At 39.2% G+C, this 24,801-nt stretch overlaps 2 protein-coding genes across 3 annotated transcripts; both read right to left on the bottom strand.

The window, feature by feature from the left end:
• Positions 1-5,596: 5,596 nt before the first annotated feature.
• On the bottom strand, positions 5,597-11,230 carry polr1f (RNA polymerase I subunit F). Its single transcript, XM_053613403.1, has 5 exons — positions 10,992-11,230; positions 10,165-10,549; positions 8,055-8,196; positions 7,615-7,823; positions 5,597-6,750 (listed from the first exon to the last, which is right to left on the bottom strand). The coding sequence occupies exons 2-5, from the start codon at positions 10,440-10,442 to the stop codon at positions 6,291-6,293; spliced, it is 1,089 nt and encodes a 362-aa protein (XP_053469378.1). The 5' UTR covers positions 10,443-10,549; positions 10,992-11,230; the 3' UTR covers positions 5,597-6,290.
• A 2,464-nt stretch (positions 11,231-13,694) lies between these two features.
• On the bottom strand, positions 13,695-23,821 carry LOC128600754 (transmembrane protein 196). 2 transcript variants are annotated; one of them, XM_053613440.1, is made up of 4 exons: positions 23,523-23,821; positions 21,537-21,593; positions 14,688-14,999; positions 13,695-14,508 (listed from the first exon to the last, which is right to left on the bottom strand). In XM_053613440.1, exons 1-4 carry the CDS (start codon positions 23,685-23,687, stop codon positions 14,440-14,442), a joined length of 603 nt encoding a protein of 200 aa, XP_053469415.1. In that variant the 5' UTR covers positions 23,688-23,821; the 3' UTR covers positions 13,695-14,439. The 2 variants fall into 2 exon arrangements, with proteins under 2 accessions (XP_053469415.1, XP_053469416.1); XM_053613441.1 differs by having other exon boundaries at positions 23,529-23,821.
• Between the last annotated feature and the right edge of the window lie 980 nt (positions 23,822-24,801).

Raw genomic sequence — 24,801 nt, 5'->3', positions numbered from 1 at the left:
AATGTTTCTCATGGTAATTTGTAGGTTGAGGCTGTTTAATAGGAGGGAAACAATTTAATGATCTCAAACATAAGTGATGAAAAACAAATGAGCTGCTTTTCTCTCAGCATTTTCCAGTGATTTTAAATGTCATACTTATATATTCAGCAAAAACTGCTTTTATTTCCAGCAAATTGTTTACCATTTGTGAATTTTTGTATTAACATAAAAAGATTCAACAACTGAGACATAAACTGAACAAGTTTCACAGACATCTGATGAACAGAAATAGAATAATGAGTCCCTGAACAAAGGGGTGTCGATTTTAAAAGGAACAGTCAGTACCTGGTGGCCTCCAGCTGCTACAGAACATCTCATCCTCGTGGACTGCACCAGATTTGTCAGTTCTTGCTGTGAGATGTTACTCCACTCTTCCACCAAGGCATTTGCAAGTTCTCGATCACGTCTGGGGGGGAAACACGGTTACATGTCATTTTCCACTGCAAGGACTCTGTCTAAGGCGTCTTACATTACAGACATTGCAGTTTATTGCTCTGGTCACATCTGCAGTCCTCATGCCTCCCTGCAGCAGGCCTTTGGCATGTTCACGCAGGTGAGCAGGAACCCTAGACATCTTTCTTCTGGTGTTTTTCAGAGTCAGTAGAAAGGTCTCTTTAGTGTCTTTCAAATCTTAGTATCTTTAAAATACAGTCTCCTGAAAAAATGACGTTTCTTTTTTTTTGTTGTTTAGATCTATGAGATGATGAGCATGATGGTGTTGATGGCAGAATGAACATGAAATTGAAATCTTTGGAAGATGATCGGTTTGAGCAGAGTGTACAGATGAGGAAGTGAGAGAGCTGGACAGACTAAAGGACTAAAGTGCTGCTACATCACTCTGTTCAGGCAGAGATGATTTCCCATTGGCACCACTTTCAGCAGGTCGTCGAATGCTATTGTAGACAATGTAAGGAACCATTAAAAAAAGTGAAAACAGACCTACATGTCGATGAAAGAAGTTTAATCCAAACTAGTTTTTTAATTGCAAAGTCCTTCAGAGTGGATTTTTTTGTCCTTTAAACCTTATTCCACATGCAGGCCACATGTACATATCACTTGTTAAAGGTCAACGCAAGCTGAAAAAGTCACAGACAGTGACAAATGTCTTCCTATGGGGAGTTACAAAAGGAAGCAAGGACTACACTCGTGCGTCAGAGAGGCACAGCACATAATTTAGTCCTAGCCCTGTCCACCTCGTACTCCCAAATCAACCCAAAAATCCCTCATAAATCACGGCGAGAGTGTAAGGATCACTTATCAGAGCTGGGGGCCCAATAAACCCGCCAAGCCGTCAGCCTCCTCCAGCTCCCAGGTAGTGGAAAAACAAAGGCAGGAACAATTTGAGATGGACTCTGTGCTACAAAACTCAAGATCGTGAAAAAACTCCTCCCAACGAGGATTCTGGGTCTTGTCGGGTAAAAGTGTGAACTTGTTGAAAAGTCCAAGTCTGTCTTTTTTTTCCAAACAAAGGGGCAAAAGAAAAACACGATGTATCAGTCTGCATGTAATCCCTGGTGACTTGGAATGGAAATAAGGCCAGGTGTTGCTCTATCCTCTCTCTCTCTCTCTCTCTCTCTCCTGCACACACACACACACACACACACACACACACACACACGTGGAGTGCACTACTGTAAAAAGTATAAAAATGGTGAAGCCAAATATGGAATACGTGAGAAGAATCAAACTGGCAGGAAAGCAGGGATGCTATCGGCTTGGGCCTCAGATTTACAACCTGCATGCAGCTTTCTCAGAACAAAAGGCCAATGCAAAGTAATAAAACAAGTTTCCCACATGAGTCATACGCTTTAACAGAGAACCAAAAAATGCAACTTGTTTCTGTGTCCTAGTTCATTTCTACTCAGTTTTTGAGGCTCTATTGGCCATCGGTTGAGTTTTAGCAACCTTTACTGCAGGGGATCCAACATTCAGCTTGTCAAGTATTTCAGAAATAATGATTAAACTTAGTGAACAAATTGCAGTTCCTTTTTTGGACACTAGGTGCCACCATTCTGTAAAGCCACATCAAAAAATAGGACACTGTCATTCACTTTCTTCACCACTTTAATCTTTTCAAAACAGTACTACAATAAATTACACTTGTAGAGCATCCATCCATCCATCCATCCATTTTCTATACCGCTTATCCTACAGGGTCACGGGGAACCTGGAGCCTATCCCAGGGAGCATGGGGCACAAGGCGGGGTACACCCTGGACAGGGTGCCAATCCATCGCAGGGCACAATCACACACACATTCACACACCCCTTCATACACTACAGATACTTTGGACATGCCAATCAACCTACCATGCATGTGTTTGGACTGAGGGAGGAAACCAGAGCACCCAGAGGAAACCCCCACAGCATGGGGAGAACATGCAAACTCCGCACACAGAGGGCAGCGGCGGAAATCAAACCCCCAACACTGGAGGTGTGAGGCGAACATGCTAACCACTAAGCCAACGTGTTAATATATTTTTTTTTTATGAGACTGGACATGATTTTATTTACCTTAAAATCTCAGAAGATAATGAGTTTGATGGCATTAAAATTTGAGGGTGAGAAAGCCTTAGATTTAATATTTACATATCTCAGCATATACAAGTTAACATCTTCCATGACCTGAGGATATGGACTGAATAAAATAGTTTAAAACTCATTCTAGAGTTATTATATTAGAGATCAAAATGGAATTTACATAATGATAAGACAGGAGATTTTATTTTCCTCCATAAAGAAAAACGATTGGTCCTAATAATAATAATAATAATAATAATAGGTTTGCAAATATTTACTAATCAAACTAAATTCTGTATGCTAGGTAGATTTACATAGTCCAAGCAACTGTGAAATGCAATGAACTGAAATTCAAGTCAGTGAGAGTTTTTTTCTTTTTGTCATAAAAATGTTTTGTTTTGTTTAATAAGGAACAAAACACTTGTGGTGTGCTGTTAAAGGAAAATAATCATTGCTGTGGTGGTGTAATATGGCCCAATGTGAAGCAGACTTATTTTCTATGATATCATTAAAATGTATTACAATTATTATTAAAATGAAAAATATCACTTCGTTTATCTCTCGTGTGTTAAGTTAATAAGACCAAAAAAATGCATCTTGTTATGTTACTGAGAAACTGGAAAGCTTAAACTCTTCTGAAGACTTTCCCATCATGGAAAACTTACTGGCTGTTACAAAGCTCTGACACTGGAGACTCCTTCCTTAAATCCATCCATCCATTTTCTGTACTGCTTAAGCCTCTGGTATACTTTATTATTATTTTTTTTACACAGTCGTACACACAGCCTTTCAAAGTATACTCCATTTGACATGTACGCGTACACAGGCGGTCGACGCATGCGCATTACGACAACTTGCACTACCTCTCCTGGCCTACAAGAGTCAGTACAGAGCAGTAAAGCAGGTCTTCTGGTGTGAAAGACGACAAGGAAGAAGAATCACAACAACACGAAGAACAATGCTCGGTCTATCTCTCGTCATGATTAGCACGCGTATACAAATCCTTATACTCTTTAAGGCAAGAATTATACAAATGTGTGTACTTTCTAACCTGCACTCGTTTCGGTCTCTTCTGTTTATTCCGTTTTTTCTTCTACTACCTTGAGAATCAATGGCCCTGTTTCACTGTTGCCACCTTGTGGAAGAACTAAATAGTGCAAAAGAATTGCGCATGTGCGACATACAAAGTACGCGTGGTTGGAAAAATCTGGCAGCGCGTACAGTACGTACATACTCTCTGCTGATGATGAAATGTATACTGTATGCTGTTCCTAGCATACGCGTAAAAAGTGGAGTATACTTTGGGCTTTATCCTACACAAGGTCACGGGGAGCCTGGAGCCTTTCCTAGGGGACTCGTAGCACAAGGCCGGTGACACCCATTGCAGGGCACAAGCACACACACACTCACACACCCATTCACACACTTTAGAGATGCCAGTCAGCCTACAACACATCTTCAGACTGGGGAGGAAACCCGAGTCCATCCATCCATCTTCTATACAGCTTATCCTTTTCACTGCCACGGAGAACCTGGAGCCTATCCCAGGGAGCACCGGGCACAAGGCGGGGTACACCCTGGACAGGGTGCCAATCCATCGCAGGGCACAATCAGATACACATTCACACACCCATTCACACACTACGGACACTTTGGACATGCCAATCAGCCTACCATGCATGTCTTTGGACTGGGGGAGGAAACCAGAGTACCCAGAGGAAACCCCCGCAGCACGGGGAGAACATGCAAACTCCGCACACACAGGACTGAGGCAGGAATCTGACCCCCAGCCCAGAAGGTGCGAGGCAAAACGTGTCAAACATGTTTATTACTAGTCTCAGATTATATGGAGCGTAGGCCACACATCCCTGATTTCTGTAGTAGAAATTTGAACAAGCACATTAATGTACATCTGTGATTGCAGGCAGAACTACAGTCAGAGCAGAATCAAATGCAAATTACAACTCCTTGAGTAGCTGAAGTTGTAGTACTATATCTAGTATAATATTTATTTTAATATTGCAGGTACTCCATCACCTGTGACGCTATAATTTTCCCTCCAATTGGCCGTCGATAAAAGGGAAAACGGGTTGGATGTCCTTGCTCGAATGCATCCAAATGAATGCAGGCTGACGTCCAGGGTTACATTAGTGCATGGAGGTGGGAATATTTCCTCAGAACAGAAGCCACAGCAGGGAGCAGACTGAGCACCTGCCAATAATGCTGTTTTTCCTCTGGATTTTTTTTCTTCAGAGTCAGAAATCTGTCTGAGGTTTGGAATGGCCCTTTTATGTTTCCTGTGCACGTAATATAAGAAACTTTATACCTTCAACACGAAATACTGGCACAGGAACGAAAGCATGTGTGTGTGTTGGCTCGGTCCAGTCTGGGGAAATCCTTCTCAGACTGGGACGTACACCGGGACATTTCAGCTATCTGTCTCAATTCTACTTTCAAGGATTAATGCAGTCATGTATTTAAACTACAAGTGTCAGTTCTTTTCAAATTGATCCCGTTAATAAGCCACAGGCGCACAGCAGACCCTTACAACTTGATTTTATTTATTGAAACTGGCACAACAGTTCGATTTGCAAAGTTGTCTGTCTGCATTTACAACTGCTGACATGCATATCTATGAAAGCAGAAACCAGACTGAATTAATTCATAGCATTGAAATATATTACTTCAAAAATTACACATCTGTATTGATTTGTTTTGAGTTTACCGCCCTGAATTTCAAAGTAGCTTTATTTCAAGTGTATAGCTTTATTAGGTGAGGAATTATGAATATAGTTTGCTTTTTTGGTTGAGTCTGAAATATCATAAAAAGGATAGACTAGCCTCCTTTGGGAGCTTAATTAGCACTAAGTTGCCAATGGGGATCAGTGAATGATTTTTTTTAATTGCGTGTAAACAAGCTTTATTTAAATGACACATTAACCAACAGGTTTAAACTGAACTTGTTACCTTGGAAACGTTTACACCTAAATGCTATCCAGGAAATCCAAAACACATTTGTACAATAAGATGATTAAACAGTGTGACTATGTGGGGAACTCAGACAGGGTTGATGTATTAGGAAGTACACAATCCATCTTAAATGTTTATAGGTACGTCCTCCAGTCGTGTCCTTGTGAGTTACTTGACAAGAATGCTTGGTATCAGCCTTGCTATTGGGGCATCACCCCTAGATAATCAGTATACAGTCTCTTATTCCACGTTCGATTGCATTTTCTTTATATTTGTTCGAATGAATTCTGCAAACTGAATGGGACTGGATGAATTTAAATACTAGCATGAGCAGTCTGAATACCATTTTGAATATTTGAAAACTGATGCTTCATTTTTTATTTAAAACATAAATTTTAAAATGTGGGGAAAAACTACTCTGAATTTCAAGAATTTCAACAAATAAATTAAATTGTGGTTTTCAAAATATTTTAAAATGCTACAAATTCAAAAGCTTTTAAAACTCAAACAGTTCTCTCTCTCTCTCTCTTTTTTTGCTTCCATATACATCATGCCATCATTAATACTCGAATTTGAATTTAAAATCAGCTTGAGAAACACTGAAACTGAACACTGAAAACTCAATACTGCCCCCTATTGTTACAAAAATATACAGAAAATATACTGTATGTCCTGGTGCTGTGATCTGTCCTTTATTGCATTATGATATATTACTAACAACACATTCAAGCACTTTAAAAAGTCCCAGTATAAAAGCAGGCATCACTTCATCCTTTTCTTCTTTTTAGCTGGACAAATGTCAGCTTCGTCTCTGAGGAGCACTTTTCTCTTTTTACTGCTTTTATCACTGATGTATCCACTTGATTCACTGCCTGGGAGATCGGCGCTGGGGGACGGCAACGCAGCGTCCGATTCCTGCTTTTTGTCCTTTTTCTTCTTCTTCTTTTTCTCCCTTGGACAGCTGCTGGGATCAGAATCATCCTCCATTCTGTTACCGTTAACATGATGAGTCACGGCCTCGTCTGTGTCGTTGTTGTTCACCTCCTTCACAGCCTGCTTGTCCCTTTCTTTGTCCTTTTTCTTCTTCTTCTTCTTGAGCTTTGATGCGTCCGAGCTCTCCGAGGGGTCTTCAGTAGTGACCGAGTCTGGTTCGGTGGCCACTTCCACTGTCTCGTCCTGCTCGGTGTCTGCGCTGCTGAAAGAATCAATAAGCTCCTGCACCCTGTAATACATTCAAACAAAATATTAGAAGCTCATAGGGACACACATAACACTAATCACATAATAACTGAAGTTAAAATGGCAGCTGATATTAAAAACAGGCTGAAAGTCCAGAGGACAGGAATACAACTTTTTTCTTTTCTTATTTTTTTTTTATTAGCTCAGATCTGATTAAACAGACTGGACCTGATGAAATGCCTTAAAATTGCATTTACATTGTAATTACTTAAAAGATTTAGAATTTATACGCACTTGGATATTAATGAGCACAATGTTATACAAAATGAACAGTAATGGTAGAGCTACTGCACACTGTGTGTCACATAAAACCAGGAGAAAACTGTCACCTTCATAAGCAAACATTTATCTAATGTTTCTATATAGATTTTTCTTTACGTACCCACTTTTCTTTATGTAAATCCTATGTTCTGTTAGAGGCAAAGAGAAATATGAATGCATCCAGCAACAAGTGAGCAATCCAAAAAAAGCAAAATTATCCGGTTGTGTCTAGTCCAGCTGAACACCATTATGAATGCAGTTTCATTGATTTGGGGAATTAGTAACTACGGGGGTAAATACATTTTCACACAGGCCCAGTTGCTATTGGATAATTTTTTTTGCTTCAATAAATAACATTATAATTTAAAAACTGTATTTTGTCTTTATTCAGGTTGCCGTTGTTTTATTTTAGTTTTAATTTCTGAAACAATTTAGTACGAGATACACACAAAAACAGAAGAAATCAGGATGGGGGCAAATACTTTTTCACAGCACTGTACTATAGCACATTTAGAAAGTTAGGACAGATATTTGAACTGAAAATGACAGCTCTAAATCCAATCACACTTCATAAATATAACTATACCGGGATTTTTCCAGTCTTCCTCTGATCAGCAGAACTCCAGCCACATCCGCGTCCAGCTGACACACCTTGAATATCAGGCTGCCTCCCAGCTTCAGCCCCGAGTCTCTCCACTGCTCAGTAGTGAGCTGAGCTGGCTTCACCACGCTGGCATTAAAGCAGCCGTGCACCAGGCAGCCCACATGGCCCACTCCGATTTTATTTATCACACCCTACATCATACAGATAGAACACATACTCTTTAATATATTAAACAACAGACAGCACATTTCCCTTTTCATAACTTGAACGAGGCTGAGATTATTCTGTTCGGGGACGCTCGCTGTGGCACTTCAAAACTGTTAAATGATTTGTTTTTTTTTGCAAATCGATCTTAAACTTTTTGATTAAATGTCTATATGTATATTAAAGCAGGACATAAAAGTACAAGTAAACACACTCACCATGAGCATTTGTCTTTCCTGTGGCTTGAATATCACAAACGATGCCTCGACGTTTAAGTGAATGTAGCCTTGGTCGTCGAAAATGTCCCCATGTTGTCCTATAATTTTGATGCCATCATAAGCCAAAGGCACACCTTTGAAACTGCGGGACAGTGAAGAGAGACATCGGTTAGGAGTGAATTGTAAGTAAGAGACCATGGATGCTTGCTCATATAGTATTTAATGCCTCCTCAACCCAAAGTACTTCAGCCTGAATAGGAAAGAGTGCGATTTAAGACACAAACAAGTAGTCCAGCGCTGCAAAACACTAACCTCCAAACAGTTTTTTGTTCGTATGTTTATTTTCTCTTTTAAATAAAGCAGTGGTTCGCAAAGTGGGGTCTGTTAAGTCTTTTTTTAGTTTAGTTACAGAAGTAGAAATCACAACCCACCATTATCAAAGTTATTATATTCGCTTTAAAATAATTATTAGCTTATTTTACTGGTCAGTTGTAATGAATAGGTTTTAATCCAAACCTCAATAATTTAACACGCAAACAAAACAAGTATTCTTATAAATAATAATTTCAACTTGAATGCCAAGAAACAGAAGGCAATGAATTACCAGCAGAGACCCATAGGGACCAATACAGTTTCCATTAAAACCAATACAATTCCCATTAAAACCGTTTTGGCAGGGTGGACACAGCTCAGTTAACGGGACTTATGATGAGTATTAATTTCTTTTAACTGCAAAATGTTTTTTACAGATTTGTTAAAACAGAATTTGATACCACTTCTAACATAGATACCAGTGTTCTTTACTTTTAATTTAAATATTAAAACACTACTCTCATTCTCTCTTTGTGTGTGTTTGCAGTCTGATAACAAACCTAAATATCATGATATATTTTGGTCATATCATCCAGCCCTATTGCACACATTTAAATAACGTTCCTGAACGTAATCTGTACTGAGGGGGTCTATGCAGGGGCGGACTTTATCATTAGGCAAAGGTCGGCAATTGCCTTGGGCCCTGAGCTACTAAGGGCCCCCAAAACGCTGCATAAACTTATGGTTAAGAAAATTTTATTTGTACTTTTTGCACATTAATTATGTTTTTCTAAAAATCCATACGCTAAAATGTCACGTGATGATAGTGTGCCATTCAGATTTGGAGTCATGTTCAGTGCTACTTCAAATAAATGTGTTTAAATATTACCACAATTTAGAAAAAAGAAGAATATTTTAATCAGCTGCTGTCCTACTGTACCATAGGGACTTATTGTTTGCTCTTGATTACTGGCTGTAGTGAAAGACTTAGCTATTAATATAGGCCTAATGTCAAGATTATTTTCATAATATTAATATTAGTAAATAAAATACATTATTATTATTATTATGGTGGTAGTAGTAGTAGTAGTACTGGTCTGTTTTGTGAAATGATTAGATGTAGATTCATGCTGGTGTTGAAATCTAAAGTTTCAGTCCGGATTGAGGAGGTGTACAGCCCTCCTACACTACACGCAGACGATGTCCCCTGACTAACTAACATGCTGTCTCGATTGTTTTATATTCTTTGTCACGCTGCTCTTCTTTTTGCCTATTTTACAAATATGACTTGATATCTGTTCAGTGCTACTTCAAATAAATATCTTTCAATAGCATTTATGTTTCTGTTATATTTTTATGCTAGTAAGTGGTGTTAAGAGATGGTCTAACCATCAGTGAGCAGGTGTGTTATGATGGGGTGAGCTGTGGACCAGGTGTGGTGGTCAACTCTGGTCCAGAAAGTCCAGGGCCACTTATTAGTCCCAGTTCACCCCTGATTATTGCTATTAATGCTAAATAACATATGCTGAATATATATATTTAAATATCAAATGTTAAAACACTGAAATGAGGGCGCCATTCCTATATTTTTCCTAGGACCCCTAAATCACTAAATCCTCCCCCCTCCCTGGGTCTATGTAGTTTATTGATAAAGATAAATAGGACTGGGACTGCAGAAGGTTTGTGAACTTTTGATTTAAAACCCAAACATTATCTGCAGGTCAGGAGGTCTTGAGAACCGGGATCTGAGACATTGCTCACGAGAGCTTCTGTGCCAAACATGAAAAACATCAAATACCTGTTGGAGTACTTTAAAAGGTCAGCGTTGAGCTCTTGCTGGATCCCGGTCTTCTTCTTGTTCAGGTACATAGGCGGCAGAGCGACGTGTCTGCGGTGTGTGTGCAGCACGAGACACGAATACGGCGCGTTCACGAGCTCACGCGCGTCCGCGAAACTCGGGATCAGACACGGGACCGCGAAAGCGTCGCGAGCCGGAGCGGAGTTTAACACCGCGGACTTGTCCGTCGAGGTTACACCGAGTTTCGGGTCATCATCTGTCTGCTCCAGGTTGGCCATGTTGCCTAAACTTTTAGACGGAAACACGTGGTTTCTTCGTCGTCTTCTTCTTCTTCCGGTTTTGCGGCGGTTGGCAAACAAACCTATTGTGCATTTTCCGCCACCTACTGAGATGGAGTGCAGAGCATCAATGTTGAGGAAAATTTTATTAAAATAAATAAATAAATAAATAAATTTTAAAATACATAAATAAATACATATTTTTTGATTTAAAAAAATAAATAAATAAGAAAATTCACATCCGTACTAAATTCTGTTAATTAGATTTGTTGCTTGTAAATATTCCAGTAAAACCTTCTATAAACTTCTGGTGACTTTCTTAGCAAATTCTGGTCACAAACCATTCAGACCGAATATCTTGAATTGATTTTCAAGCATTTCCCTTTCATTATCTATCTATACACAGCAATAATACATGCTCCACTGTCTCTGGGAGTCCACATGCACTCCACAAACCTGTATCATGTTTCCCTGTGATACGTAATGACTGATTTAGTGCTGTATGCCCTATTCAGAGACATGAAATAACCAAATCCTCTCTTCTCTTACCACAAATCAATCTCTTAAGACCTGCTTCCCTCTGTACAAATGCCTTCCTTTTCTTTCCTTATCCTACATTTCCTGCCATATTCCTTTTATTTCGAATTTACTTGGTATAATGGTATACTTATGTCTATTTCTGATTTAATTATTATTATTATTATTATTATTATTATTATTATTATTATTTTAAAGTCTTTCTGGTTATATCATCTACTCCCTCATTCCCTTCCACCGCTTCAGGTGCTGGTACCCATGCAAAGAATATTTCTGTTCCATGATAATTTACTCTGTTTCCTCGTGTAAAACCACCCCCCCCCCCCGCCCCCGCCCCCAAAAAAGCAAAGGTCCAATGGGATATATCGCCACCTAGCGGAGAGGAGGAGCCAGAAACGGGCTTAACATGTTTATTTGATGTTTCTTAATAAATGTGGACTTGAGGAAAAGAAATTAAACCACCGCCACACACACACACACACACACACACACACACACACACACACACACACACATGTTGGGTTTATTTTCATCTTTTAAAAAAAAAATATATAACTAATTTATCTTGACACAAGTTGCACGACTCCACTTTCCTCCCTCAGTCAAAGACATGTGTTGTCGTCCAAATTGTCAGTAGTGTGTGAATGTGTGTGTGTGAGATTGTGCCCTGTGACGGGTTGACACCCTGTCCAGGGTGTCCCGCACCTTGTGCCCAGAGTTCCTCGGGATAGGCTCCAGGCTCCTCCGCACCCCCATGTAGGATAAGCAGTATGGAAAATGGATAGATGGATGGAAGTTGCACGACTTGTTACAGATTCATTTTTTAAAAATTACAGTTAAAATTTTTAAAAAATTCAAAATGGCATGGCGGGCTCTGGGTGGGTGGGGTGTCCACAGTGCTGTTGAATTCTCAATTCAAATAGTGTTGATTAATTTTCTACAATAGCTATCTTTTCTATAGTAACAACTTACAGAGGGACTTGTATGACGGAAGCTACACATTAGCGTCATGTCTAAAATGAATATTAAACAGATTAAAAATTTGTCATTTTTAAAACAAAGAACGAATAAGCATTGATGTGATTGAATGTTGACGTTTTCTGTATGAATTATATACGTTTATGGAAGGAGTCTCCAGTGTCAGCATTTTTTTTATTTTTTTTTATTTTTTACCAGTCAGAAGTAAAGCAGTTTTCCTCCAGAAGAAGTTGTGTTTTGCAGTTTCTCAGTAACAGGCTGTATTTTCTTTAAAGAGAAAGTAAAATTACTGTACTGTATATAGCTTTTATAATGTAAGTGATAGCAGGAACCGACTTGTTTCTTGGACATACACTACATTAAACGTAGCTTTAAACAGAAAAAAAAACATATGATGTTATAAATGCTTTAATAAATGCAAAATTGTAATCGTTGGCAAATTGATGTGGTGTGAGATGAATAAATCATGATCTGTTATTGGATGGGATGTTATTGGAAAATGATAAATTCCGGAGTGGTAACGAAGCATCAAACTACGATGTTATTGATTACTTTCCTATAACAGCACCTTGTTTATTACTTACTGTTAAATATAGAGTTAGCTCGCAATAGCTAGCAAAATCTGTAAACAAAATGATGTGTATGTTTGAATCCCAGTATATTCCTTTTTGTACTCCTGAGGCAGGAGTACACCCTGGATGGTACACCAGTCACTCAGAGCAGCTTTCATTTCCAAATAAGGGCTCAATGACACACCTACAGTATTTCATTATATAGACTTCAAGCTACTTCCTTCCTTAAAATCCTCACCTGTTCCCAAATATCATGTTGTGGTTCATCAGTATTGAAACGAAATTCTTTCTATCATGGTCCTTAGACTAACCATTTCAGACTCGTACACCTCCACCCCATAAAGCTACTACAAGACTCTTGTCTTCAGGTTGTTAGTTTTAGCTTATTAGCCCTTTAATATTCTCCATGCATGCATATTACTTTACCTTCTGCTGTTTGGGGAGAGCCCTCATCTGGAGTGGCATGTAAATTGCCTAGAAATGCAGGCTGTATTTCTAGCACTGAAATTCTTTCTTCCTCAATTGAGAGGTCTCCATGTTTTAGTTGTGACAGACAACACAGTGGTGGTCTCATCTCTAATTGGATAGTGGAAGCAATCTCTATCACTTATGAGGCGCGTGGTCTCGCTTCAATTCTGAGCAAAACGGCTCATTCCACTAGGGGGGGTCGCTGCACACATTAATTCAATATTACAGTCTAGACATTCATTCCACCCCGGGCTCGCGTGTCTTGCAGTGACCATCATATGAGGAAGTGGGTATTCTCGTTCCCACAGTGTGAAGCTCATGCAACGGTGAGTTCCCTTTGAAAGGGAACGTCTGGGTTACGCATGTAACCCTGTTCACTAAGAAGGGAATGAGAAGTTGCGTAGCTTTGTCATACTGGGGCATGCCTGTGAATTGCATCTTCACTTCAGATAATAGAGACTGACGGCGTAGTTCTCAGGTGCCATTTTTATAATCACGTGATGCACTTAATTGTCATGTCACCTGACCACGGCAGGCCTATAAATAGGCGTGATTTCACACAAGCTTCAGATACCGGTCACACACGAGGGTGCTTCCCACATCATGAAGCTCACGCAACATCTTGTTCCCTTCTCAGGGAACAGGGTTACATGCATAACCCAGACATTTTCTCCCACTGTCCAAAAAACATGGAGGTTACACTAAATTGCAAGTGTACTTGTGTGTTTGTTTTTATCTCCAGACCAAATGATAGGAATACATGATAATTGTGACCTTTTAGGGACTTATATCTGGTCCTCTTTAGGATTTTTTATTTTTTATTTTTTTAAATAAAAGAAGCTAATAATTACCCTAGGGATAACTTGGGGTTTTGATGTATAACATTATTTATCTACAGTAACACAAATCAATGGAAATACCCCTATGTGTGTGTGTGTGTCATAATCAAGCAAAGACAAGGTGCATTTCAGTCTTTTTATTTCATTTTTATAGGAAGCCTCTATATAAAAATACTGTAAATCAATAAATTATTCTCTTGTACAAGCATTTTACATTGTGCATTTTGTATATCTGAGGTCCGAGCATTCAATATGCCATACATGACAATTTCAGAGACAGACTCATCATTCCCATAACCCATAATCAGTAGGAATAATGGAGAGATGCAGGAGCAATGCATTAAGGAAGGGAAAGGGATAATATGAGAGAGAAAGGAAGTAAAGTTTACATGCATGTTCTGTGCTCAATGATACAATGCTCTGCACTCGTGTCCCTGAATGCTGATTGGTGCTCAATCCACGAGATGATCTCTCCCTTTTTTTTTTCCACAGTAGCATTAAGTATCTTAGGGCCTGCTGCGTGCAGGAAATGTCCTACAGATGGCCATCAGCCCCATAACATCATTCCTACTGAGAGTGCATCAAAGTGACACACAAGGCTTGTCACGGCGATGCGCTCTGACTGTTGTACGTGATTTGTGGGATGCCATTGCTGGAGTTATCCATTACTTCCTGTTTGGAAAAAGAGAGAGAACAGGACAATCAGGGAGAGGCCTGATTATCTAAAATGGATCAAGTAACGATCTCCACTATGGTTGAGACACAAACTATATATAGATTTTTTTTTACACCCACACACACAGAGCTGTCATTCACAATAACAAATCTCTGAGAAACAAGTGCAAACCTACACTGAGACACTGAGAAACACCGGGACTGTGCTCTCCTCTCTTCCGTTCCTCGTCTACCTTCTCGGACATCTCATGCGAGTGATGCAGCGAGTGCTCGCGCTCCAGGAACATGCGCTGCTGCTCGCTGCTGGCCAGACGGCACGTCAGCCACGTGGACAGGGTGCAGCTGCTGATCCCTAGACAGGCCAGAGACATGGCGGCCATGTGCAGCGAACGCACCGTGTCAGGACGCTTCACCAGCGCCCGCACAAACTGGAAGTTCAGGATTCCTCCGATCAGGCCGCAAATACAGCATGCTGAGAACAGGATCATCTGGGTGAGAGAGAGAGAGAGAGAGAGAGAGAGAGAGAGAGAAAACAGATGAGTAAGAGAGAGATGGAAAGCTTAAAACCTTCACTTTCCTTTTCCTTTTATAGATTAATCAGGATTACACTGGCTACCCGTGGCATCCAAAATAGATCTTGAAGTCCTTGTATGAGTATTTAAGTATTTATTAGTTGTAAGGGTGCACATACATATTTAGCATGGTTCCTGATGTACACTTATTACACTCTCCAAAAAAAAGGTTCCCGAAGGGTTTTTTTTTTGGAAATAGTGTTCATTTTCGTTTCCATTTGGAACATACACTTACAGGAAAACGCTCTGTTGTAAGGTTCTACTGTACACAGAACCGTATGAGTTCAAACACAGTAACTCATTAGGTTTCTAGATTAAACCTTTTTTTTTTTCTGAAAAATGCATCCACAAAAGTCAATTGCACAGCTGTTTTTAATTTGCTCAGTGGTTCAGAATGGAATATTTAACAAAGATATTTATTTTTGGATAAACGTGTTTGACATCCATGAGTGCAGAGTATTTATGTGATTTTTTTTTAAACAAAAGATCAAAAGGTTAAACAATAAAGAGAATTTTTCACAGCCTTCAAGGGTGGCAATATTATTGGAGGGCACTGTAACATTTGCCAAGTGACTAATTTAGCTAAATTCACAAGTCAGTTATATTTAAATAATCGAGGGAGGTAAAATGAATGTTTTTGATTAAAGTATGATTAATTGTGCAGCCTTACAACATTTATTATAAACTGTCTGAGAGGCAGCAGACCAGCCCCAGGTTTGCATATTTCGGCCACATTATGGAATCTCCTTAAAGGTTAAAGCCCATTCAGCAGAGAAACGCAGAATGAGGTATAGAGGACAAAAGCAGCGATGAGTTTAATAGCCATTCTGGATTCTGCTGTCGTGTTGTTTTTAACTATACAAACTGTGGCAGAGAGAAGTGTTATTTAATGTCACCATAATGCAGCATCATCACTTTTTTTTTTTTTTAGTAACTTTTACCTCCAAATGTTTAGAGAGTGCACTCTCAGCTGTGTTATTTAGCCACAGTCACGACTTCCATTAGCACTTTACCGTTGATTACAATGACCCACACCAGCTCTAATGACCCTGTCACTATTGCTGTAAGTGCACTGAGCATTTGAAATTAGAAAAGACACACCCATTTTGATTAGCCTTCACTCTAAACCAGAGTGCTGCAGTCTGGAGCCAGTTGGGACAAAGTGGAACCTGATGGATTAGTGGGGAACTCTCAGTATGGAGGAAGTGGTAGCTCAGTGGTTAACATGGTGGACTACTGACTGGAAGATTGTGAGTTCAAATCTGCCAAGCATGCTATAGCTGGTCCTTTGAGCAAGGCCCTTAACCCTTAATGTAAATGTAAGTGTATGGGAAGGGGGTGGGGATATCTGCAGTGTATAATGTAATGTCTATATGGTGATTCAGCGGTAGATCTAGGGGAAAAGATCCAGGGAAAGCTAGCAACCAGTGGTTAATGAACTGGGCCACTGCTGAATCCTTTCCACTTACCCCCATCAGTGACAACTAGGCCAGATTCCCTTGTGCATGCCCTAAATTAGAATGTAAATTAACCCAGTTATGCCACAGAGGAACACAAAATCCCAACACATTAAGTAGTTTAAGGCATTCATAAAAAGAGTTAATATGTAGTTTTAAAACATTTCCTATCAGCTCACTGTTGTTGTATATGTTTTGCAAAAACCTTATGAAGATAGCTATCACTTGTGAACTTCCAGAAATTTCTCAGTGATTTAACCATGTATGTAAGTGGATGGACATTAATCCTGATAAAGCGTGAAACTCTGAAAGTCCGACCTCTGACTAGGAAAAAAAATGAAGAAAACGACATCTTACCTCATAAATTCTTACTCATAAACTGGGGATGGTCTCCTCAACCCCGAGTACAGCAAGTGACATCAAATCAACATGGCTACCCAGAGCACCAACATTAAACAACTTACTTTATATGAGTTATATTGTATATACAAGTTCAATCAAGTTAAATCTATAACATTGACGATACAGTTTGCTGTTTTGAGGAGGTAAACAAACATCACTCATCACAGTTAGCTGCCTAGTTTGTTGCTAACAAAAGACAAACATGGAGGCATCCATGTAGTTTCGACTTTTCTCTTCTGAGGTAAGTTGAATGCAGCATAAATAGCTAACCAGCTACACAGCAAAAAAAACAACAACAACATATTAGTAAGTGGAAAGATCTTACATGTACAGTAGTCAAACTGAGCTAGTATTTTCTGTTATAAGATTACAAATCAACCAAATATATGATAATTAAACCTATTTCTAGACATTTCTATACATTTCAAGCATTACAAATTTCTCATTCTATCTGCAGATAATTTAGCTTCTTTCTAGAAATGAGCAAAATCATGTGCCAATAGGACAGAAATGTCTAGAAATAGGTTTAATTATCATAAATTTGGTTGATTGTAATTTCATTACAGGAAATACTAGATCAATTTGACTATATTCAACATATTTTCACTTGCTAAGATGTCATTTTCTGCAGTGTAGCTAAACAGTGATCAGCTCCTGTATGAGTTAATGACCTGTTCTCTTTGCATGTGATTTTGTACATTTTAAAAAAGATATTGTTTTAGGGCATTAAATACCATTAAATTGTATTTCTGGTAACACATTTAGCTAGCTAGCTGGCAACATAATGATCTGTTTACACACTAGTTACCTGTTCTATTGCACCCTATTTTTTTTTGTGTGTTAATAAAGATATTGTTTTAAAACATTAAACACCGACTCACTGCCTTAAATTGAATTTCAAAACTTTTTGAGGTTATTTCACAATTTGTCATTTGCTATGCTAAGCTGCTAGCCAGCTAAATAGCTAAATCTTTCACTGGAAGATATTGGTTTAATATCAGATCATAGCTAACTAATAAGTTATACTGACTTAGTAGTTGCAATGTATGTACCATCAGGTATCATTAAGTTGCTAGTGACAGATAGTCAGCCAAATTTATCCTTTGTTATTGCATTTCTGTCATTGCCTACATTTGTTCAGGTTGTTTAGTTAGACAAATCATGATAGCTGGCTACTACCTGACTACTTTTGTATATTAAACATAGTAATCAGTGTGTGTATTTTTCACTTATCTGTGTCCTTATATCCTCTGGTCTACATTGTAGCTAGTGTGCTACTACTATCTAACCTGTGACATAGATTTTATGACAGGCTTGGGAACAAAATAAACAGATTAAATAATGTTCTGACCTCAAAACGCAGAGGACAGAGACTGGGGAATAAAAATACATATGCCAAAATAGCAGCTAGATGTTTTGATTTTAGCTAGCTAGCTAGAGTTAGCAGACTTGCTTACATCTATCAATCACAGAGTTGCATGAAGCCTTGGGTAAAACGCCTATGTTGGTGTCTTTACTATTTAGGCATATAATTAAGTGTTCCTATACTTTTGTTCGCCTGCAAATTGGGTGGGATGATACAAAGGGTTCTATGTTTTATGTTGTTCAAAACATCTAGATATAAATACCAAAGCTGAAATCCTAAACTCTCATTTCGAATAAATCTTTTGATCTCAAACCAAATGACTTTAGTGTATATCACAAACAAATAAATTGGCCTTGCCGTTCCAATAGTTTCGTAGGGGACTGTATAAAAATATTTAACAATTTTGTCAGTTTGTCATACATATATAAGTGTACCCTATGTTATATACTGCAACATATTTCACATTGGATATACTTAAGCTGCTAAAAAGTTTATACCATTAAAGAGTCAGCAAATTCTCTGTCGTGTTATTATTTATTTTTGCAAAAAATCCAAAAATGTCGAGCATCTGGTCTCAACCTGCCTCATCCCAGCTGAGAACTGCCACCGTGCTGATTCTGTATATGACATTTTGCCGTGCCATTATTTTGTCGCCTTGTACTCTTCCTTTTCCTGTTGGCCTAAGCAATGCAAACAGGTTTAGATAAGCACTTTCTACCCCAAACCCGCAGCCTCTACTGCTTTACTACAGCAAGCAAAAAGTGATGAGCCAATGGAAAGAATATGGGTAATTTACAGCCGTTCTAACGCGGTAGAGTGTCCTAAATGCCATTACAAAGAGCCATTATGAAACTAGAGAGGCTATCAATTCAGTCATTTACTAATGTGTGGAAACATTTCAGTCATTTCGATGCGCATATAATAAATTCAATCAACATGAGAATGCGGGAGGATGAGATATGGAGAAAGAGACAAGGCAGTGGATGTAGAAGATGCAGAAATAACATAAAAGTAACTCATTATGGTGCAATAAAAGGAGGAATGGTGGGGGTTTTATAGACACATCATAGATAAGTCAAGGGAGAATATGAGCAAAGGGATGAGAGGCAAATAGAAGACAGACAGGACGGAAGAAAAACAAGGCGTCAGAGAGAGGGCGATGTCAAGTCCTTCCATACTAGGTTTCACTTTGCTATAGTGTTGTCATTAATGCTCTCTCCTGTGACTCCTCCACCTCTCTGTTCAAGGTGTCTAATTGAATCTCCTTCTCCATGCAGTATCATAGCGCAGAATGTCTCTTTACACATGCAGGAAATGTGCACATCTCTGAGACATGGCCACAGAGGAAATGCAGCTAAGAACCCATTTAACAGTAAGAAAAATTCCCCAGACCCACTCATTGCAAATTTATTTTATGAACGTAATTCTTTCATGAAAATAATAGAATTATTTTTATTTTATTAAAACTGTCATTAGACTACAACTGTAATTAGATTTATCGACCTAATTGTTTTGGAGTTACTGAGGTTTGGATTAAACGTACACAAGTGATCAGTTAAAACAAGTAATAAATTGAATAACTTTTCCCACCACGACAAAGGCCCTGTTTACATTAGTGCGTTTACCATGGTTCAGTGGTTCAGAAACGATCTCCTACCACACTACACAACTGAAACCGCATGTCACATGACCATTCATGCACACTGGGCATGCGCATACAAGTGTAAACATTGTTGGATGCTAGTCCAAACCGGCATTCCATGTAGGGCTTATGCCTACATACACACTTGAATTGAGATTTGTTGCTGATTGCTCTAATCATGGCTTGCGTCTTCCGCATGTTGGCAGCTGCAGTATTATAAAATATAGAATTTAACTGCACAATGGCTGCTAAGAGTGACTACAAAGCCAGCAAAGCTTGCGGTTCAGTGTCTGTGTTGTTGTGTATACGATCAAGGTAGCGTAATAGTCATATGGTAGGGGCTTGACGAATCGGGGAAGGATGCGTAATGCTCCAGAAGACCCAATCAGGGAGCGAATGTGGGCGAAGCCACGCCTTCGTTTTCAAATGTCTTCGTTTTGGTCCGTTTATACTGAAATGCGAGCCCGTTTTAGTTTTCAAACTAAAACGTGGTCTTCGGCGCTTCCAAAAGTCTTCAAAAACGCCTGAGTAGTTTAGACGACAGGCGTAACCGTAGCAAAAGTTTTCAAACGAAAACGCACTAGTGTAAACAGGGCCTACCAGTCTCATAAAATTGCAGGCCCCCTGGCCATGCTCCACACACTCCCCAGACCTCACTTTAACAACCATGGTTTTATCTAAATAATTCCAGATAGAATGAGGAGGTAAGCAACCGTAACTTATGAGAAATTACATATTTACATTAAATGTTGTTTTAGAGTTTGTGTCAGTCAGTTTAGAATAATGTCTGTACCAAATCTTCTAGCTTTTCAATGTAGTGTTTTTACTATATGAAATTAATCTTATGAAGAGTGACTCCTCAAACAAGTGTGACTAAATGTGACATTTACGGTTCATTTACTGTGGTGTGCTATTGAACTTTGTAATATTTAGAAATATACCACAGCACAGATGAATTCTGAAACCCCACTGTTCAGAAGGTGTTGATTAATTTTCTAGAACAGCAGCTCTGACAGGAGGTCCAGCTGTATGTCAAATCACAGGTTTATATTAAGGTGCTCGTTGGAATACCTTATCGTTTCTATAGTAACAGTTTATACAGGAACTTGTATAGTGGATCCTCCTCATAAAATGGATTAACAAATTTTTCATCACTGATATGGTAAAGTTTTCTATCAGGTGGCATTTACAGTATTTAGCATATTTAGAAGGAGTTTCCAGTATGAACATTTTGCAGTCAGAGGAAAAGCTGTAACTTTAAGTCTTACAGGAAAGTCAGAGGACAGTTTCTCTGCAACTTCAAGAAAAAGAAATAAGAAAGGCTGTTGAGGGAATGACTGTTTATAGTTGTAATAAACTACGTGGTAATAGGAACTAACTTGCTTCGCAATAATCATTAGCAAATTGCTGTGGTATAAGAGGGAAAATAATCAGCTTTCAATTGGGCTACATGACATCACTGTATTGTCAATTATTTTCTTATAAGCGAAAATACCGTGTCCTGTTGTGTTGTATTCCTTACAGAGTGTACACCATGGCAAGGTCTTATATGTATGTCTGAAATAGTTGTCACTACTTGTACTCACAACCAGCCCAGTCCTTTTTCTCGCACACAGCATCCCACAGAGCCCACAGACAAGGAACTAGAAGAGGAGACATAGCAGAAATACATTACTGTGCTGTATTAAAAGTGCTGAATAAAAAAAAACATTGAAATGTCACCACCCGGGCTTGAGGTCAGAAACAGACTGCATGCTATAATTACCCATACTATCCTTAACCCTGTTGTATATCCAGCCCATCAATACAGGGCAGTATACAGTATGGGTGTGATCTGGAGAACGGAATCACAAAAAGGCTTGCAATATAGATCATGTCTGACCTGACACACCCAAGAGGTTTACACTAAAGTGCCCAGAAGAGGGGTTGTAATTGGTTTTCTTTCAGTGCAGACAAGGAGAACTGAACGTCTGGGATCATGCCATGTCTCTCTCTCTCTCTCTCTCTCTCTCTCTCTCTCTCTCTATATATATATATATAGAGAGAGAGAGAGATAGATAGATAGATAGATAGATAGACAGATAGATAGTAAAAGGGAGCAAATTTAATTTTCTGTGAAATAATGATGAAATCTCCACTGCAGAAGAGGATGTATTTAAAATAACCAGTGTTTAACACAGTACGTATTATGTAGTGTCAGACTATTTAGTCAGAACTACATATATGGTATTAAGAGTATATTGAAGAGTACGGATATTACACTCTTAGAAAGAAAGCGTACTAAACTGTACCTTTCCTTGTTGCTAGGGTGGTACTGTCAAGAGTGTATCTCTTAGTGCGTATCTTTTCCCTAGACACACCTTTAAAGATTGACACCAAAAACTCATTATAGTCCATTTATGTACCTTAAATTATTCTTAAAGGTACACTATATCCATGGTTTCAGGCAAAAGATACATATTACAGGTACAACATCTGTATCTTTGAGGGTATCACTACAGCAACAGGGAAAGGTACAGTTTGGTATGATTTTTTCTTGGTGCATGACTCCTGAAACCAAATATAGAGCTATCATCTCTGAGATCAAAATCTGAGATTTCATTCTCAGAGAAAGAAGCAGCAGACTGTACTATTGCTGGCCACTAAAGTGAAATCCCATCATGTACTTTTAGTTGTATATTTTCGCAGGAATTATGAACATAGTGCACTTTTAAACCTCATTTAACATACGACCATGGGGTTTAAGGTCTAATAATGTACATGAACAAGTTAAACAAGTACACTACATTCAGTTTCCTTAAAAAATGATGCATACTAAATGTACAGAAGATGTTCCCTTGAGGGGTTGCTGCTTTACATTATAATTTTAGCTTTTAATGAGCTTTTTACAAAATGGGACTTATATTCCTAAACTACCAGTGCGAGACTCGAGACATTTGCTTGGTTAAAATGAGTTTAAAGTTGTCATATAAATAAATGTATGTAATATATGGACAGATAAGAGATTTACAAAAAAAAAAAAAAGAAGAAGAAGAAATAACTACATGAACTGCACAAGCTGAGAGAACTGCATATAGCTGTGAAGTTTTACTGAGTATTATACTGAAGTTTGCACAGAGTACCTCTATAATATTTTGTTAAATGGCTAAATTTCCTGTAAGTAATATTTGGAGCTATAGCACAGATTTACCTGAAGAGCAAAATGACAGCACTGAAAGTTGTTATGGTTATTAGACTGGAGTTTGCAGGCTACTAAATATATTAATAACTTTTTTTTTAAATCCCTTAAATGATCTTTATGGATATATGGAGGTGTAACATGAATCATGATTTGCATGAAGCGCACAAAAGGATAGAATTGCGCACAGCTACGACGTTTTAATGGTTACTAAACTGAAGTTTGCACTAAATCCCTTCCTAATTTAATATATGCTGTTAGTAGCATTTGGAGCTCTTGAAACAGGTTTGCATGAAGCGCACAAGTTGCGCATAGCTGCGAAGTTACACTGGTTATTAGACTGGTGTTTGCGCACAAACGAAACAAAGACAACACAACGTAAAGTGAAACGTACACACACCCCGCTCCACACCGGGGACGCATGACCCTGCTGCGTCTTGTGCTCGTGTCGCGCTCTGCTGATGGCCACGGCCCCGAGCGCGATGCTGGCCGCGCCGAGCCCCACCTGCAGCACGGACAGCACCAGCAGACTGCATACGATCTTCCGGCTGCTGCACATCCTCGCTCGGGCATCCTTCCCGCAGCTCCGGAGCAGTGCGGTCCGCTTCGGGCTTGGCCCACCTTAATCCATACTTCTTCTCACTCCTACTCACTCCTGTAGAGTGTAAGTGTGCAGATCACTCCTTTAGAGCTCCTGTGGAGGGTAAGTGTGCAGATCACTCCTGTAGAGCTCCTGTGGAGGGTAAGTGTGCAGATCACTCCTGTAGAGCTCCTGTACAGGGTACCGCTGAGCGCATCTCTGCTCCAGATGAAGACGCCTTCTCGGTGCACGCGCTTCTCCACTAAGGAGGGATGACTATTGTAGCAAAGTGTTTACAGTGCATTATAAGTCAGCCTCTCTCTCTGCACACACACACACACACACACACACACACCCTCAGCCCCTCCTCCGGGCTATGGCCACTCACAGGTCTGTAGGAAGCACCGGATGCAGGCTGCAGTTTGAATAGTTGTAGTGCTAATGCAGAGATACAACTACAGTAGGCTATTAGAGGGCACACTGGAATGTGTGTGCCTGTGGATTATTGCACTCTCAGTAATAAAGGTACCAAACTGTACATTTACTTGCAGTGGCGGTTCTGGTGCCCCGGGTGAACTTATAAGACAGAATATAACATAAAAACAGAACTCTGAACAATATTATAATGAGTCTTTATTGATCACATGTACATTACAGCACAGTGAAATTATTTTCTTCACATACCCCAGCATGTTAGGAGGTTGGGGTCAGAGTGCAGGGTCAGCCATGATACAGTGCCCCTGGAGCAGAGAGTGTTAAGGGCCTTGCTCAAGGGCCCAACAGTGGCAGCTTGGCAGTGCTGGGGCTTGACCTTCTGATCAGTAACCCAGAGCCTTAACCACCAAGCCACCACTGCCCCAAATGATAATTATCCAAAAATTATATTTACAACATCAAGACCCATACAAATAGTTAAATTAAATATAAGAAATAGATTTAAATAAAAATAATACAAGCAAAAAATATGCACACACACACACACACACACACACACACACACACACACACACACACACACACAGACACACTGTCCCAAAATGCCAAAATATTAAGCTTTTAATTTGTCTTAACATCAAATCACTAGTCGGTGATT

Source organism: Ictalurus furcatus, chromosome 24, assembly GCF_023375685.1.
Source record: "Ictalurus furcatus strain D&B chromosome 24, Billie_1.0, whole genome shotgun sequence".
Taxonomy (NCBI): Eukaryota; Metazoa; Chordata; class Actinopteri; order Siluriformes; family Ictaluridae; genus Ictalurus; species Ictalurus furcatus.
This window is presented reverse-complemented; position numbering and strand designations above follow the sequence as displayed.